Here is a 17,917-nt window from a genome sequence, read left to right as displayed (position 1 = left end):
GTTTTCTAACATGACTCTAGCTTGGCTAGTTTTAGTTTCTTTTGGATGCTGCCAGGCAGCAAAGACCTCTTCACATTGCTCTGCTTATGTAATCTACATCGCCTCTATGCCTCACTTGCCCCTTTGGGTCAGTACAGGCAAGAACATCTCTCTAGTATGTGTATTCTCTGTGATTTACAGCTCCCGTGTCACTAAAGATCAATGTCATTGCTCTCCTCAGTGCTTCTCTTGGATACGCCCCTTCTTCTTGAACACTACAGTGACCCTATCCATTTCAGCAGGGGTTTTATATTGCAGTTCTTTATTTAGAGTCCTCTTCATTTGGAAGTAAAATTGAGATGAGACTAAATCTGGCGAAAATACTGAACCCCCTCTGCACCCATCCTCGCTGTTGGACTTGTTTCAGATCCCATCTCCCATCTCCTTATTTTTCTTTGCCCTACCCCCAACAGAAGCAGGAGAGTTGATGCTCAGTGGGAGAGCCCTCTGGTCCCATGTGCATCTTCAAATAAGCTGCACACACACCTCACAGTCCCCCAGACCACTAAAAGCACAGACTCCCGCCTGTAGCTATATTTCCCTAAGTGGAGCACACAAAAATGAGCAGAGTGCTGCCTGCAGTATGTTCGGGCTTCCCTTCACTAACACTTCTACGATAGCTGCAGGGACCTTAAGGATAACAGTTGCACAGATGCATTCACATTGCTCACTGGTGGAGATATGCTCTCTTTGGAGGAATGCATGGATCCTTTTAATGACTGCTCATGTTTTCTCTGAGTTAAGAGAGGAGCATTATCCATCATTTAGGCTGCAGAACTGAAAGGGAATCAAAGAAAGTTCCTTGATTTATGCTACTACAGTCGTAGTGACCACTGAGTAAAAAGTAAAACGACAGCGGTGAAAAACAGCAGAGACACAATATGGTGTAATTATAGAGTAATTATTACTGCTGTGCACTCAGTCTGCTGCAGACAAACTAATCTAGCATTTAATCAGCATGAAGGACAAAGCGTCGGTTGCTGTTCATTTCTCCAGATGAGAGGATGGTGCTTTTGGGTGCTGTACCAAATGTCTCCATGTTATTTTGGCTTGTGCAGACACATGCAGGATGTGGCCTGTAGCCAAATCCGCTCTGTGTGTTTGTGCATGATCGTTAAGGGTACAGCTCACTGCTCCTCCCCACCCTGACATGCACAAGCAGTGTCACATTGTGTGCAGCAGAGCACGCCTTGGTCTTTGTGTGCGGTTGCCAAGTGATCACAAAGAAGGGGACAGAGCATGTTTGTGTGTGTGTGTGTTTGCCTGTTTTATATTTTAGATGTGACGATTGTTTGTGGGGAAATCCTCAGTATAAAACTGATGCATCCGTTTTTAAAATGTATTTTATTTGTAATCAACTGCACAAAATTAATCATCACCATTGTTATTTCATCTATTGAAACTTCTTCATCTCCAGTACATACTAGTATATGTATATACTTAAGAATAAACATCCATCCATTGTCATAACTACTGATCCAATTCAGGTTACACACACACACACACACACACACACACACACACACACACACACACACACACACAGGTTTCAGTGGAAGAAGTTGTGCTTTCCCAGTGTGACCACAGGAAACATTAAACAACTGTTCACATTTGACTGAGCTGATTGGTGGTGTAACTGGGGAAGTAAGGGGTCAAGAGAGAGCTGTAGGGGAGTCACGTTTCTGGTCACAGAGAGAGTTCAGAGTCAGGGGTCACACTAACAGGTGTGGAAGAGCTGGGACATAGCGTTTACTATGTGCTGAACCTGAAGGTGCACATCTGTTCAGATGTTCTGTTATGTTTGTAAAATAATGATGTAAAAGGATGTGCTCATAATGAAGTCATGGCTGCAGGGAGGTGGGCACATCCGGGACAGGTCATCAGACTACCCACAGGGTCTGTGGCTCTTGGATGTTTTGATTTGAGCTGGGCTTCAGCGAGACTTGCAAATTAATTTCAAAGCAATATGATAAATAATTGTTAAGACATTTTGTTAAGAAACACAAACATCAAGCTTACAGTGGAGGAATAAACCTCAGAAGATTAGAAGCCATTAGTCATTATGTTTGGGGAGCTATGAACATCTAAAACATTTTGTAAGAAAAAAAATTGATGGAGAATTATTGGAACTGCTCATTAACAGCAAGATTTTTTTTCTTTAATGCCTGCAAATTAATTTTAATATTGTTTTTGTTTCCTTCTATGAATAAAAAAGCCTTTTACTTTGAAAGTACATATTTTACTGCCAGATATGTTCAGATAACACATAAGAGGAAGGCAGTGTTCACATCCTGCTCCTTTCTTGAACAAAACTGGCTTTATAGGAAATTGATGGGTTTGGATATTCTGGCCCTGCCCTGCACTGCGGCAGAGGCAGAAAATCTGGTGTCTGTGTGTCTGTAAGTGAGCAAGAGAGGGGAAGGAAAGAGAGAGAGAGCCCACACTGCAGGACTCGACACCTCATCACACCTCATCAGTAATCTAAGATTCTGCACATTTCTGCACAAACAGATGGATACGCACAGTTTTGCTGTTGTGTTCGAGCTCCTTTTTAAAATAATAACAATAATAATAACAAATGTAAAAAATGTAGAAGATTTTAATCTGGTTGTGTACAAACAGGAAGTATAAAGTGACAGGTTACTTCTGGAATGTGTTCTTGTGTCTTTGAAGAGAGTTATCCGAGGACCCAGAACATGATGCTAATGTTACACAACAGCACTGAGGGCTGTCCACTTAGAGCCACATAATTCCTTTCAGATTTCCCTTTCCACCCCCATCCACCCCTACAGAAAAAGTCCTGTCCGGCACGAACATCGATTCATCATCATATACTATAAATATTAGTTCTTAATCCTATTTATTTTGCAGGTTGCACATTACCTTTGAATTTGAGTATATTGCTATCCACCTGCTGGTTCGTCACCATAGCGTCGTTCATTTCATTCATTTCTATATCTCTCATTTGAGAAGATGCTCCTGTTCTTTCCTTTTTTAAGTTGCTTACCTTGTCGGTCTCTGGTGTTTTTGTATTTATAGTCCTTTAGTTGTCAGTTCTTCTGTGTACCCCCTTTTTTTTGTTCTTCTCTCCATGTCTAAGTTTGCCTTTATTCTTCAAATGCTCATTGTTTTATGGACTTAGTGAGGCTACCACCGCTGCCAATGTATGGATGCAAGCATGAATGGTTGTTAATCTCTCTGTATTATCTCTCTGTTTTACTGGTAGCAGGTTTTAGTTCCCTCAAGTTGAGCAGTTAAGAAAATGGATAGACTGATGGTTTTATAGATTTTTGGCTCTTCCACCACCTTTTCATTTGAACTCAAATGTCTGGTTCTTATGTTCAAGAAACACACAGGGCTCTGAAGACAAATCCCTCAGCTGCACAGAATCAGCTCTGAGGGTTAAGATTGCGCACATGCTGTTCATGGAAAATCGCAAGTTACTTCAGATCATTACGCCAAAGAAAGAAATACCTTCACTATATTAGTTCACTTCCGTAACATTTGAGCTACAGCTGCAATTAGCTTAATTTCCCAGCCTAGTATAACAGGGGATTAATGACCCTGATGATACTGTCAGGAGCCTCTTTCAACATGATAAAGCACCCTGCTGTATGGCAAAAACTACTTAGGACTGTTTGAAAAGACAGAGAATGACAAAGAGCACAAGGTGAAGCTCTCAACACATCCCACAGATGATCATTCTCCAATGAGCATTTCTCAGAATGTATTATAAGTAGAAGTATAATCCAGAGAGCCCCCCACTGACAATCTCCAGGATTTCAAACATCTGACTGCTAACATCTTGAAGTCTGATATGTCGAGTCCTTGCCACAGTGGCTTGGAGCTGTTTGGCAGCATGGCTGGTGGATGATATGATGATGCTTCTCTTTTGAATTTAATTGCAATGTGGATTGATTTTCACTGTTACACATCCCAGTAAATTGGTTTGTGTGAGCGCTCCCTCTCCAACTTTTGTTAATGGCAACACAATAATCCTTGGTCAAAGTGACCCACTGTTTGTACTGGAGACAAAGAACCCCTCCAAGGTAGCTGCAGATGGCAGACATTCAACGAAGTGCCAGGGTTGATCCTAAAAATGCACTGGACTGTGCCACTTCTCCTTCACCAAGCCCTCGCGGTACATACTACAGCTGAGTGGGTAAGTGAACTCTCTGTGCCTAGCCAGATGTTGGCCTAATTTACTATGACTTCCAGCGTATGTGGCCCATTTACATGTCCTCACACCCAATGTGTCTGTGTCGGCATGTGTACAATGTCTGCCTCTATTTCAGGTGTTCTAGCAATCCCCCTAGTGACAGCCCATAATTCACTTTGTTTTTAGCAAAAAAAAAAAAAAGCCGCAAGAGCTAAGCTGACCTCAGGACAGCTCAGGTTCATTTTCATGTCATTTTTAAAAAATGTTTCAAGTCATTATGATGAGTTCATTTTAGAAATTCAACACCAACACAAGAATGTCTTTTATCATTAGTAAAAAGAAAGAAAGAAAAAGCCTTACCACATAATTTGGTGTGCTCCTGTTGCTCTGCGTATTCAGGTTCCCATTACGGCTAGAATCCGCTTTCATACGGCAATGGGGGTCTGACTTGTTTTGCTTACAACCAGTCACCTTTCTGATAATTATTGAATCATGAAAGAGATGTCTACTCCATCACCTGACTGCAGCTATGATCACCTCTACTGAATGCTTAAATGAGCTTCATCCGCTGTTTTGTTTTGGCAGTCCACATCTCCTTTGGTTCAGTCTTGCCACTCTTACCACAATCCTCTACAGATGCTCCGGGAATTTTTTTTCCATTAAACAACAACTTTAGAACTTTACACTATAGGTGTAAAACACCAAACAGATAAAGTTTATGAACATTTTGTGAGGATGGCATTGCATTTTACAGATAAGAATAGAAAATGTGAGGGCATATGTGTTGGCTGGCTTGCTTGAGCTCATCTGAGACACTTCCATAGCTGGCAGCAACCAGATGTGGTGCATTTGAAGATGGACAAGAGCAGATAAAAGCAGCCTTTAAAAAACAACAACAAAACACCGTCACATAACTTGATTCAATTAATTATAATAGGATAGAATCTTTCCTTCTTCATCCCAACATGTTACTTATGCAGGTAAACATGTGTTATTTACATTTTTTCCCCACTCTGGCTATAATTCCCTGAACGGTAACTAAGATCTAAGATCAGGATTGTGGTAATGGAAAATGACAGTAATCCGCCATCATCCTGATATAAATTTACTCTATCCTTAATGAGGCAGTGACACAGAGCCTGTTAAAGGAATTATTAGCGTCGCTTGAGTGGAAAAGATAAGCACCTCACTTCCTGCAGACGTGACTGGGGAGATACTGAGCAGATGTCTAGTGTAGTGTATTGTTTCATAAGCAAGTGATCAAAAAAAATAAAATTAATAAATTAATAAATAGATAACAAGAACAGTGAATTTAGGATGCCAAACGGGGCAAGCTTTATTCAACACAGCAATAAAGAAGAAGAAGAAGAAAAAACAAAACAAACAAAAAAAAAAAAAAAAAAAAAAAAAAAACAGTCAACTTTTGAAAAAAGATTTCAAACAAATGTACATGTCAATCAACAAACAAACAAAAAAAAGAAAAAAAAAAAAAAGAAGCAAAATAGCTACCAAATAAATAAATCACATCAGCAACAATACTTCCATCAGACACCCTCGAAGATGCTGTACAATGACTATAAAACAAGAGACGGTATGTACAATCGTACAACTTTAATAGGACATGCTTAGGAGTTTGACTGCACCATTTTTACCACACACTGACTACAACACAAAGGCTGCATATTAACTGACATGGTCATTGAGCCGCCCATGTAAACCATCATCAGAAGGCCTGGCAGAGAAAAACCCAGAGAAAAATATCAAGATTTTTTAATTTTTATTTGTTTTTATTATTATTTTTTTTAAACAAGCTACGCAGTAAATGCTTAAACGATGCAGTAATAATGGATGTGGGGATGTCTGCTTGTGAGCTAACCCTATCTGTCCACACAACCAACCCAAGAGCCAGTCTCTGTGTTTCTGAGCTGAATTGTTGCTAGGCAATGCTGAGGAATTTTGTGTGTGACCATGAACTGGAAGCCTTTGTGCAAATCACCACTTTAAGTTCCTCCAACTACCAGGGGCAGTCCACAGCTCCGTACAGACAGAGCAGCCATTTCAGAAAAATCTCAAAAACAGCACGGAGACTCACATCATGCCATTAAATACATAAAAACATACACACACGCACACGCGCGCACACAAAGAATGGAAAAATAGCTTTCTTTGGACAGGGCCAGCCTGTGCAGTTTGATTACTTGTTCTCCTTAGTCCCACATTATCCCCCCCCCTCCACCCACACTAGCCCTTGATGAATAATTGCTAGACTTTAATGTATAGTTCAAATTTGAAAAAAAAAAAACAATAAACAATTCACTTGAGGCATACTGCCTCAGTGGTTTTATTATGATTATGTTGAGCTGACAGCAACAACTCAAATAGCATGTTGTTCCTTCTTGTTTGGAATACTCTGATCTAGTTCATAGCGCAAACGCCGTCCTTGGTTTTCTATATACCGATCACCACTTACACAGGGGGAAGGAGGGGCTATATCAGCAGCCTTTTGTACAGCGGAGATTGAAACAATCTCTAACATGTCGATCCATGGAGCACTTATAGCATGACAGTAATCACAAAGCTGCGTTGTTATTGCCACGCAGGTTACTTTTGCATCACAAAGCACTTAAATCGTTATTGCTTTATGGTTAGAAGCATGGAGATCGATGCTGCACACACACATAACCATGAAGCCTAAGATTTAAGCTCAGAAAAGCGTCTGATTTTTCCCTTTGTTTTTGTTTTTTTTTGCAATGTAACCTACAGTAAGTGCTGCTTATTGGATGTGAACAGATTTTACAAGTGTGTGCAAAACAAAAATCAGTCCTTTTGGAAGAATTGAATCAAGTTGAGGGTGCTACATTGCATTGATGCAAATGTGAGGAGTCCACAGGCATATTACAGTAATTACAGTATTCAAAAATCTCATTGACTTCTGGGAACTCAATATGAAAGGCATTTTTTTCAAAACTGCATACCATTTGAGAATTGTTGAAAAACTGTCAACAATGCAATGCTACAGATTTTTTACTGAAGAGTGTCTGAAAATACAAACCATTTCAGGTCAGTCTGACTTCCATGTAGGCGTGATCTTATTCTTTTTAGATTTGCCTCCTAACACCTTAACTCGTATCGATAACCAGCCACGGTTCAATAATCAACAGGCTAAGCAAAGCTAAGCTCAACATTGAACCGACTGTGGTTAAGCTCCTGGTCACCACAAGAGCAATTAAATGTGTCTATCCCATCAGACTCCAGCAGTGATAAAAGACACCCTGGAAGTCCAGCTAAACCTCTGCTTATATTTTGTGTCCGTTCCGCATTTCTGCAGTCGTTTTGTGTACACGGAGCCTCTTCAGCATCTTCCAGTTATTCCACTGAAAGCTTGCAGAGCAACACTATCCAGAGCTACACAGCCATGCATCAAGAATCCGTGCAGGCTGGCATAGCCTAGACTGCTGTAAGCACAGCAGCCTGTGCTCACTGCTCTCATCCCTGCTGTCATCACTGCTGAGACAATAAGAACATCTCTCTATGTAATAGCTCTCACGGTTTGTCCCATTGCTCCCTGTACATCTATTCTATGTACTTCCAGTAAATGGGGAAACCAGTGACACACTATTTCACACCCCACACACCTTACTAAGAGGGATGTACAGGATTTTTGCTATTTCCTGATGGTTTCATGCTAGATTTATTTTTTGAGTTAAAGAAAAAAAAAAAATATCCACTGAATTTTTCGAGAGGCATTTACATCACAAGATTAAACGTCACACGTTGCACATTTCCATTTCGGACAAAATCAACATGTGCCTATAGATAGTAAAATTAGACAGATGTAACACCATTGTAGTTGCATACTGTTCACAGGTGAAAATAAAATGGTAGCTTGGTGATCAAACCTCGACTGATATTGTTTGTTCGAAAGCAAAAAACAAACTAACAAACAAACAAAAAATAAACAGTGGAAAAGGATGGAGGTGCACTAAAAGGTTCAGGAGCAAGTGGACAGCGAAGTGTCCACCTCTTCTGAGTGGTGTTTGGTTTCTTGGGGGGGTGAGGGAAGGATTCAGCAGGTAACCCTGATAAAACCATCGTGCCCACCCCCCCTTCCCCGAGACCAAAGACGCAGGGGATGTGGGTTTAATGTGAGGACTGTAACCCAAGAGGTCTCCACTCACATTACCGAGCAGCTCTTGGCCTTCTCCTTCTTGAAGGTGGTGGAGATCAAATCTGACTTGCTGGGCAGGTGAAGAAGTCTTTTGGAGAGGCGTCGGGTGGGGCTGGGCTTCGGGAGAGGCTGCAGCTTGTTGATGCAGGCCATCGCAGCGGTGCGGAATACGCTGTGAATGCTCTTCTCCGAGGTGAACGCCGAGCACTCGAGATAAGCCTCTGCACCCAGCTGCTTAGCCATAGCAGAACCCTGCAATAAATGAAGCAATAACCGATACTGTTCATGATATTCTTCCATGGTGCCGTTTAATTTTTTCCTGTGATATAGTGTGGAGACAAGTCCTTTGGGACGGGGTGTTACAGGAAAGGCATATGTGTAAAAATCTGCACACACACACACATGGATCTTCGTTTGTTTCTTTTGTCTCACCTGTTCATAGGTGATTGGAGTCTGCTTCTGATTGGACAGCTCCATCAGTGTGCAGACATCTGTGCGAAGGTCGGTCTTACAGCCGATGAGTAAAATACGTGTGCTTGGACAGAAGTCCAGAATTTCAGTTTTCCACTGTGGACCCAAAAAGGTGATCAGTTGGTGTATGGTGACAAATAGTCTGTTAATACACTTTGGAGTCACAGTAGGCTACAAGAGAGAATAGGACTTTGAAGTAAAGTGACCTTAAGTCATTACCTTCTTCAGACTGCTGTCCACAGTATCTGGGCGGCTGATGTCAAAACACAGCAAAACTGCATCTGAGTCACTGTAGCACAAGGGCCTCACATTGTCATAGTACGGAGAACCTTACAGGAGAGAGAGGAGAGCAATGTTATAACAAACTATGAAAATGTAGACAAAAGTAGTTTTGCATTCCATAAAACATTTCCTAGAACTTTTGGATGCTCAGAAATATTTTTAATCATGTTTTTTAAGAGGAAACTTCCAGTTTTGCTGCTGTTTAACCAGGTCTAGTCTTCTTTAATATGCCAGGTCAATTAATAGTAACTTCATATTGCTGGTTTGTGTGACAAAAGAGAACTCCTGCATAGCCATAGTTAGGTGTGAATGAACACATTTGCTGTTCAGGTTATTTAACATCTGATGGTACAGAAAACTGTAAAAGTATGTTTCTTAGATTTACACTTTACATATTACTTGTTAATGCGATTTGCACTAATATCTCTCTCTCTTCTTTAATGTAACCTCATGTTTATTTAATTTTCATTGTTTTATTAAAAATGACTGTTATACAAAATTTATACATACATAACAGTATATGCATCTGTTGTTAATTGTAGGCTGTGCCATTTTTATTCTTTATCCTGCTGCTGTAACACAATAATTTCCCTTGTGGGATCAATTAAGTATCCATCTTAAATGTGCAATGCTTCAAGCTACATTTGTAATATAAAGTGTGTATACATGCAAGTTTAGAGCAATTTGTTTTTTCATTTTTAATTTAGGCCAGATCCAAGAGCTGTGAGAACAGGAAGTTGGTAAAAAAAGAAAAGAAAAAAAAAAAGAAGATTGAGCAGGAGACGAAGAGCAAGAGAAATCATCTGCTTAAGTTAGGTGTGCGCGGCATCACTTCTTCCCACTGAGCTCCACTTTGCTGTTGCTAAAACTGCTACTTTTGCTGCTCCTATATTCTTGGCTGGCATTTTAGAAGTGAAGATGACAATCGAGCACTAAATCCTCATTGATCTTCTCTTGCAGTAGATTACGCAAGTGGAACGGCAGGGCTCAGGGCAGGCAGACGCTCCCACTCATGCTCAGAATCCTTAAGTAAGCCACCCACCCCCCCAAAAATCCTCTGCTCGGCAAGCAATACCTCCAGTCCCTCTGTTACCACAGCAACAGCCTTGGAATCCACCATCTACATCAGGCATTCCTCCTGGCTCTCTGTAAAGGCTCGCCTTAACTGCCACTCAATCATTTTACACCACTAGCGGCCCACCCACCTACTGCTGGGGACATTCCTCTTCTCTGCGACAGAGTTTGGGACCACAGACATACGCCCATCACACAAAATGATTCACATGCGCCGGAACCACAAGCGCTAACACAGACGCACACTTTTTAAATTCGGATGCATGCAGAGGTGAATCTGGTCCCTTATCAGATGAAACAGAAGAGGGGCTGCTCAATGGGATTAACATGTTTACTTTAGTCTGTGTGAATCCCAAAAGGGATTCAGCGTTCCTTTTATAGCTACAGATAACACAAGCAGTCTGTGTAATAACTCATTGCACAACCGTCCTAATTGATTTACGGTGCAGAAACAATGCAGCAGAAGAAAACATAAAAAAAAAAGCACATGAAAACACGGATGCGTGCATGTATGTGTACACAAAAACGGATATGTGCTTATGAATACTTAATGATTTTCCACATTATCAAAGGGTAAAACTGAATTTGCCAGCTGCTGGGTGCCGTGAGTGGAATAATGACAAGCTGTGATGAAATTCCTCAGGACTCAATGTCCTGAAGAAAGTAAACACTGTTGCAAAAGAACAAAGGAACATGCTTGCGTTACAGCTCCATTTCCATGCCTTTAGAAATAAAAATGACTTTTTTCTATTCTTGAGTTAAAAAAAAAAAAAAAAAAGAGACAATTTGATTAAATTATTTACAGATGTCACATATAAGAAAACACCATCGCTTTTACACCACATACACCTAATTGTAGCAGAAAAGCCACAAACACAACTTTGTGTTTGAAGAATTTGAGACATATGTCATGTCACACATGTTAAAAATCACACATGTTAAAATCAGAAGGATTAGAGACACTAATATTACGAGTTTCGGTGCCACGCCATATACGTGAGGTATATAATGGGAAAGTCAGAGGTCGGGTGCTCCAGAAATCGTTTCAATCTCCTGTGAGGGGTTATCACAGAGCCAGCAAACAAGATGTGATTCTGCATTAAATGGCCACTGATCTAAATGCAACAATCAATGGAAGGCTACACCAGAGGTCCGAGAGCCGATGCTTTTAAAGCTGACAAATCAATTAGCCTGCCAAGATGGAAGGGGGGATGCAAAGGACATCTAAGCCTCCCCCACCTTTCTTTCTTTGTTTTTGGTTACTATTGTCCTCACATATAAATAAAACTTCTATTTGTTGTGTTGGACAAACAATGCACAAATCAGTAAACATACTGTACTTACAGCAACATACAGCACCTCAATATTAGTATTCAAACCCCCCGTAACATGTTACTTGGCATAGGCGCAGCTTCGGCAGCACCTTCCTTACACACCAGGGCCTAGTTTCTAATCTTGGAAGAAATAGCTGTTACTATTGTGGCAAGAAAAAGCCACAGGAAAAAGAAGAGCGGGAGCCAAAGTATACCCTACTGAGCCATATCACAAAGAGACCTCCTCTGCCATTAATCCCTCACCCCCTGCAGTGTAATATCACAGGTTACTGCTATCTGTCTCTTTCACTCTCTTCCCTTCCTTTCTCCATTGCAGCAAACCACACAATGGCTTGGGTGCTCATGCAGCGCCTATAAGCATGGCCCAAATTATGGCTTTCCTCCTTGCATGCCTCTATACAACAGATGGAGAGTTTCTGAGGCATAAAACATGGAGAGTGAGGCAGAAAAGAAAAAGGAGTATAACCAAATTCTTGTGGCTGAGCTGAACTTCATCCGTCTTGATGGTGCGGTGCCCAGATCTGAGTGTTTGAGGTGAGGATTGGGCCTAAGTGGATGTAGGCTTCACAGGGCTGAAGACGGAGGCCCTTGTGTTGAAGGCTACAGGTGGGGGAGGGGAGGATCGGCTTTGTGTTTGCCCGAGCGAGAGTATAACTGTGTGTCTGTGGATGTGTGCTAAAATCGAGTGAGTGACATAGCCTGTTTTCATCATTAGCACTCCTCCTCTCACTACGAAAATGCGGAGGTCAGACAGATTAATGATCCAGTGATGGGATGACTCACAGATATGGGGACGAGAGGAGCCCTGCGCCTCCACCCACACTCAGCCGACTGGGAGCTGTGGTGCTGCCGCAGGACTACGGACTTCACAGCACGCTCCAAAAAACATATTATATTGCATCAAGCAGTTGTTCCCTGGATTCACATAAGCCAGTCAGAATTAGTGCTGAAGCCCCCTGCAGGGTGAAGGAGGTGCTTTTTTCCTAAGCGTTATATGATCTGCTAACAAGCTTTACTTTGACATCATCATAGTTGATGACACTGGATTAAGAAAATTAAGTCCAACATCAAAGAGTTTGATTTAAAAACCCTGAAATGTTGATTTGGATAAAATAAGGAAGGAAACATTTGAGAATATAGCCGGTTTTTCTCAGCTAGTGTAAACTGATTGTTGGACAACAGTCCATGAAACATTTAGCAAAGCTAAACACTACTAATAAAATAAAAAAAAATAAAAAAAATAGATCACTGATGAATCAGTGATGGAAAAAGATGGAGGAATTAAACTGTACCTGCTTACAATTCTAAAAAGCACCTAAGTTTTACAAACTGGGTGCCTATTAGAGAAATCACATGACATATGGTCATCAACATGACAATTAAATATTAAAAATGCCCCCTTTTACAATCCAGCAGAGTGTTTCATCAGCTTAAATGGACATTGGATTCATTCCAAGTCAGTCTTATGTATACATCATACAATAAGTGATTATATAGACACACACACACAGTACGATCTTGAACTTCAAGGCTTCGTCAGCAACATCATTAAACCTGAAATAAATTACACACCAACATCTTAATGGGATTTATTTTCACTATCTGTGCGCTACACCAGACAGAGCTCAGCTTCCCTTCTTTCCCCTTTTCCCCAGCATTCCTGATCAGATAAGCCTGGTTAAAACTGGTGGATTGATTTTAGACTGTAAATCCATATTGGAGCTGAGAGAAGGAGCCGCCTGCCATGTGGAGCCAGTGATGAGGTCAGTGCAATCAATGAAGGGGAGCTGGGATAATGAGGAGACCGTCTCAGTGTGGTGTGGGCCAGGGTGGCACAAACTCCACGCAATTAGAGCAAATTACAGCACAGGAGAGGAAACTGTGCGGTGTGGCTAACAAATACCCCTTTCTGCCTGTCACCCATCACCACGAGCCTGACAGCAGATACCTGTGATAAAAGAGTCATCTATAAAAGATGAGGGGGAAGGGGACCACATGCGGTCTCCTCTGAGAGTGTGAGGGGCAGGTCTTTTAAATCAAATCTATTGTGAATAAAAATAGATTTTATTTTTTTTGGCCCATTTTCAAATAGTCTGCTATGCACGTGCATATTGTACTCTTTTGTACTTGGTATTGAATTGTGCCATAGGTGTTTGGTAAAGGGCAGGGAGTGGCAATCTATGCAGATTAGCCAGAAAGTAGCAAAGAGGGAGCAACAAAGGGAACGCTCAAGTGAAAGAAAGAAAGAGCCACAAACTCACTGGGTCAGTCAGAAGAGGTTGCCCAGCAGTCCCATTCACAGTCTTAATCCCTTGCATCATGCTGTTTGAGTGGCTGACCTGGAGCAGCATATGGAGGGGGAATGCAGGTCACTAGAGTTTTTTGAGCTCCCTCCTATCTGTCTGCTCCAGAAAAACTGTCCTGCTCAACAGAATGTAGCTCTGTGTGCCCATCATCCCTGGGCACCAGGCCCACTCCTGCTGGCCAGACCAAAGGTCCAAAGTCTGGGATTAAAAAACGGGATTTGGTCTGGGGACGGAATTACACTCACTTTTCTCCTCATTTTGCCGCTTTGTGATAATGGGAGGGGGAAAAAATATGAGAGCACAGTAAATACTGCATCATCTCATACAAATGGGTCTGTTATATAAAGGATCTGTTGTACACAGACACAGGTGTGCACAAAAATGAATAAATAATCACACTTGTACTGCCAGTGTGACCTAGTCAGGCTGCAGCACGAGTGTGGACGGAGAGGAATGTGGCCTGGCGAGAGAAACTATTGTGCAGCGAGCATGAAGGGAATCAAACAGGTGCTGCAGACCCGTGCTCGCAGTATTCAGGTCAACAGTCTGAACAGCAGATTTCCTGGGAGATCTACAATGACACATTGACCCTCTTTTTCACGCTTAGTGTAAATGAACATATGATGCACGGAGTCAGCATTAAAAACAAGCGAGGCGGAATAATCAGTCTTTTCTGCCCAGTTTTTCCACTGCAACACACTTGGCACAAAAATGCACTTGTAGATCTGCAGAGTCCTTTACATCCAGACACATCCAAAAAGGGGGACACTTCATATCGGAGGAAATTTAATTTGTAGTAAATGGGAGATTTGAAAGAGTATATAGTTCAACAAGTACACATCCCATGTACCTCTGCATCAACAGGGGGGAAATAGACTATAAAGCCCTTCCCTAAGTATTTACCAATGTTTAACAACACAATGTTTCCATTTTCGTCCTCCAAAATAAAAAAATGTCATGACGAAAATGAATAACTGGGAAAAAATACAGAGACTGGTGTTCCAGCAAAAACAAACACTCATTACATTCACGCGGCATTGCCAAATCCTCTTCAGTGCGGCAAGCAGGACTGCAGATCACACACCACATGCACACGGAAAAGGTGATCGGTTACCTGAAGTGTCCCACAGACTGAGCTCCACTCGCTGCTCTTCCAGTTCCAGACAGGCTGTGTAGTTTTCAAATACCGTGGGCACGTAGGTCTGGGGAGCAATTAGCAACACGGTGCCGTTAGTGGGGAGTTGTCAGGCAGCTACAGGTAATGGAAGTTAACTAATCAGTGCTATACACAAAACACACGCACTGACCAATAAAACAATAAGACAAATCTATATCTCTTCTCAATTTGACAGAATTTCGGATCAATTAATCACTTTAATCGCTGCAGCTGCAGGAGATATTCAACGCAGGCCACTGTGAAAGGAAAGCACCAGCTAAGAATGCGCAGAGAACATAATTCCACTGACCACATGATGAAACAATAATGCTACCGATGATATAAAGGTCAGTAAATAGGAAATAAACTTAAAAGCAAGAAATTTTAGGAAATGCGCAAGCAATATGTCACTATCCGCAACAGACGCACTGTTTTCTCCGTGCCGTTTCCAAATCATTTGATGAAAACCCAACACCACGATTGTCAAGAGAACACAGGGCAGACTTTTCTGCTCATATATTTTACTTCAACACGAGTCACATTTTTGCATACCTCTGGATAACAATCCTTCGCCAGGACTTGCAACATCGCCGTTTTTCCGCATTGAACGTCTCCCACAAGAACCAGTTTACATCTCACCACCAGCGGTTGTGTATTTCTCCTTTCCTTCATGATCCCAACAATGCTCCAGAGGATTTATTTAGCAGAAAAAGGGAAAGACAAAGAAACAGCAGAACAGCCCAGCAATTGTTGTCCCAGCTTGACTGAGAAACCCGGTGTCTCGCTCTCGAAGGATGCCCGCAGTTGATCTGATTGAATTTGCCACTGCGGCTCTTTATACAGGCAAGCAGCAGCCAATAGGAGCGCAACATTCCACAGGCTCCCTTTACTGCACTCGAGTTATTCTGTCTGGGAGGATGTGACAGCAGATATCTCGAAATACTTCCAAGATTATTGTGCAAGAAAGAAAGTGTAATAGATTTAGACGCATTTGTCCACGAGGACTAAAAAATTGTAATCTCCCTGTGCAATCATCGGTTTACATAGTTTTATTTTTTAACATAGAAGATTAAAGAACAATGTAATCTGCAGCCACCCCCTGCAGACTGTTGTTTTGTCACCTGTGTGTCTTGTCACAAACTGACTTATTAAATTGACTCGACTGCCTGAATCGATAGCACCACTGGCTGAGAACAATGGGGCTCTCCCTGCTAATTAGTTTATTTTGATTTGCACTTCAGTCAAGTCACATTTATTTAGCAAACACGTCTCCTTCGGCTTTTTTTTTTTTAAATGTATTTTTAAAAATTATTATTAAAAAAATCATCTCTCCCCCATTTGTGGGGCAAATTATGTATAATCTTTGACTGTCTGTTATTTAACACTATTATATTATATAGAAGTGTAATAGTACAAACATCATTTTGAAAGCACTGATTGATAGATGGGAATGGCGCAACGTTGGAATGATTGTTTACCGATCAAAGGTCTGACCTTTGTCTGTGTGGTTACTCAGTAATGTCATCATGTTGACATGCGGTGGGACGGTGTGAGGCCCCCCTGAGGTGACCATCTATCGGCTTCCCACAGGGTCAAGTCAGAGGCCTGGTCTCTCAAAGCCCTGGAAACACGCAAAAGCTGACTTTCACACCCTGGAGGTTATTACTGTATGGAAACAGCGCCTCGTTGTTAGGAAAGGGGAAATTAAAAGATAAAAGTCAATTAACTTCCCTCTTCTTTGTCTGGCGACCTCCTGGCTAATTTACTTACTGTTGCCAATCACAGCTCTTTCAGTTTTGACCCAGTGGGTCAAAGCAATTTGCCTTTGTTCACAAACAGCTCATATCATTCATCCGTCGAGCTGCCTTGTCTTTTACAGCCTAACGTGTCTCGCTGCCATCACACATAAGGTTGTTAATAAAGGATGTGACTGCAGGGGGAAATGTTCTATGATGCTGTTAGCCTTTCATTCCCACCGTTGATCACATCTGACCAGGTAGTACTCTCTATTTGGTTTGTGAGGTTTGCTCAAATAAATTGAAGTTTTAGTGTTTTTAGAGTTTGAAGGGTTAAAGAAAAATCTATCTAAAAATCTTGTATTGCTTAGATAACAGGAGAAGCTATGAAATCAGGCTAAAGGAAGGCAGGGGTGAGAATAACTGTGAGGGCAAGTAATAAACTTGTATTCCACGATAAAAATGTGTGTTTTCGACTAATCCAACAACACAGCAACTCCAGTAGAAACAATGTAAAACCTCTAAGCTTCATTACTTACAACTAGAGCAATATCAATATACATAATTATTGCATTTTAAATATTTAATTACAGGTCAGTTAAAAAATACTTCCCCACTGATCGGTAAAGTAAATAAGATACAGTGATGCAGAAAGTATGAAAAAGAAAAGTTGCAGGTTACGAACTCTCTCTAACCCTTCTAAACTAACTGCAGCATGACGTCTGTGTGATCACCACAGATGCCCTCTGATGGGACAGAGACAGGTGGCTGTGAATAATCATCAGGCATAAAGTGACACCTTCCAATATGGCTGGTACAGGGAGATGAGGAAGAGAGGTAGGAGGAGGCTGACTGCAGGAAGCATTGACACTTTAGGCTATCACACCTTGATGTATTGGGTGACAGTGTTGGTAGCTAAATCAACAGACTGAGAGTGGCGGCAGTCTACAAATAGCCCCAGAAAAACAAACAAAAGATGAGTCAAGATTCTGATTTTATTTATTTATTTTTCTGCCACAAAATCGTCACCAGATGGAGCTGTAACCCCGGAGGTCTGGCATAAATTTAACATGTGCTACATCAAATTAACACACTTTAAGCATCATTTTGCATTTTTTGAGTCTCTCTGTAAATAGGCATCGATTCGATCAAATATGGAAGTTATATAAATCTGTCAGTTCGTGAAATATGG

The 17,917-nt window shown here is 41.4% G+C and overlaps 1 protein-coding gene across 1 annotated transcript; it reads right to left on the bottom strand.

Annotated features, from left to right (window-relative positions):
• Nucleotides 1-5,509: 5,509 nt before the first annotated feature.
• rnd1b (Rho family GTPase 1b) lies at nt 5,510-15,795 on the bottom strand. The gene is made up of 5 exons (XM_004558711.3): nt 15,542-15,795; nt 14,948-15,035; nt 9,057-9,166; nt 8,799-8,933; nt 5,510-8,618 (listed from the first exon to the last, which is right to left on the bottom strand). Exons 1-5 carry the CDS (start codon nt 15,659-15,661, stop codon nt 8,373-8,375), a joined length of 699 nt encoding a protein of 232 aa, XP_004558768.1. The 5' UTR covers nt 15,662-15,795; the 3' UTR covers nt 5,510-8,372.
• Nucleotides 15,796-17,917: the final 2,122 nt, after the last annotated feature.

This window comes from Maylandia zebra, linkage group LG20 (assembly GCF_041146795.1).
Source record: "Maylandia zebra isolate NMK-2024a linkage group LG20, Mzebra_GT3a, whole genome shotgun sequence".
Classification (NCBI taxonomy): Eukaryota; Metazoa; Chordata; class Actinopteri; order Cichliformes; family Cichlidae; genus Maylandia; species Maylandia zebra.
This window is presented reverse-complemented; position numbering and strand designations above follow the sequence as displayed.

What these genes read in the sequence shown, in the direction of transcription:
- rnd1b (XM_004558711.3), bottom strand. Translation starts at nt 15,661, where the DNA reads ATGAAGGAAAGGAGAAATACACAACCGCTGGTGGTGAGATGTAAACTG. An exon ending in CGAAGGATTGTTATCCAGAG is followed by an intron (nt 15,036 to 15,541) that starts GTATGCAAAAAT and finishes ATTGCTCCCCAG; the next exon opens with ACCTACGTGCCCACGGTATT. An exon ending in CTCCAATCACCTATGAACAG is followed by an intron (nt 8,619 to 8,798) that starts GTGAGACAAAAG and finishes CATTTATTGCAG; the next exon opens with GGTTCTGCTATGGCTAAGCA.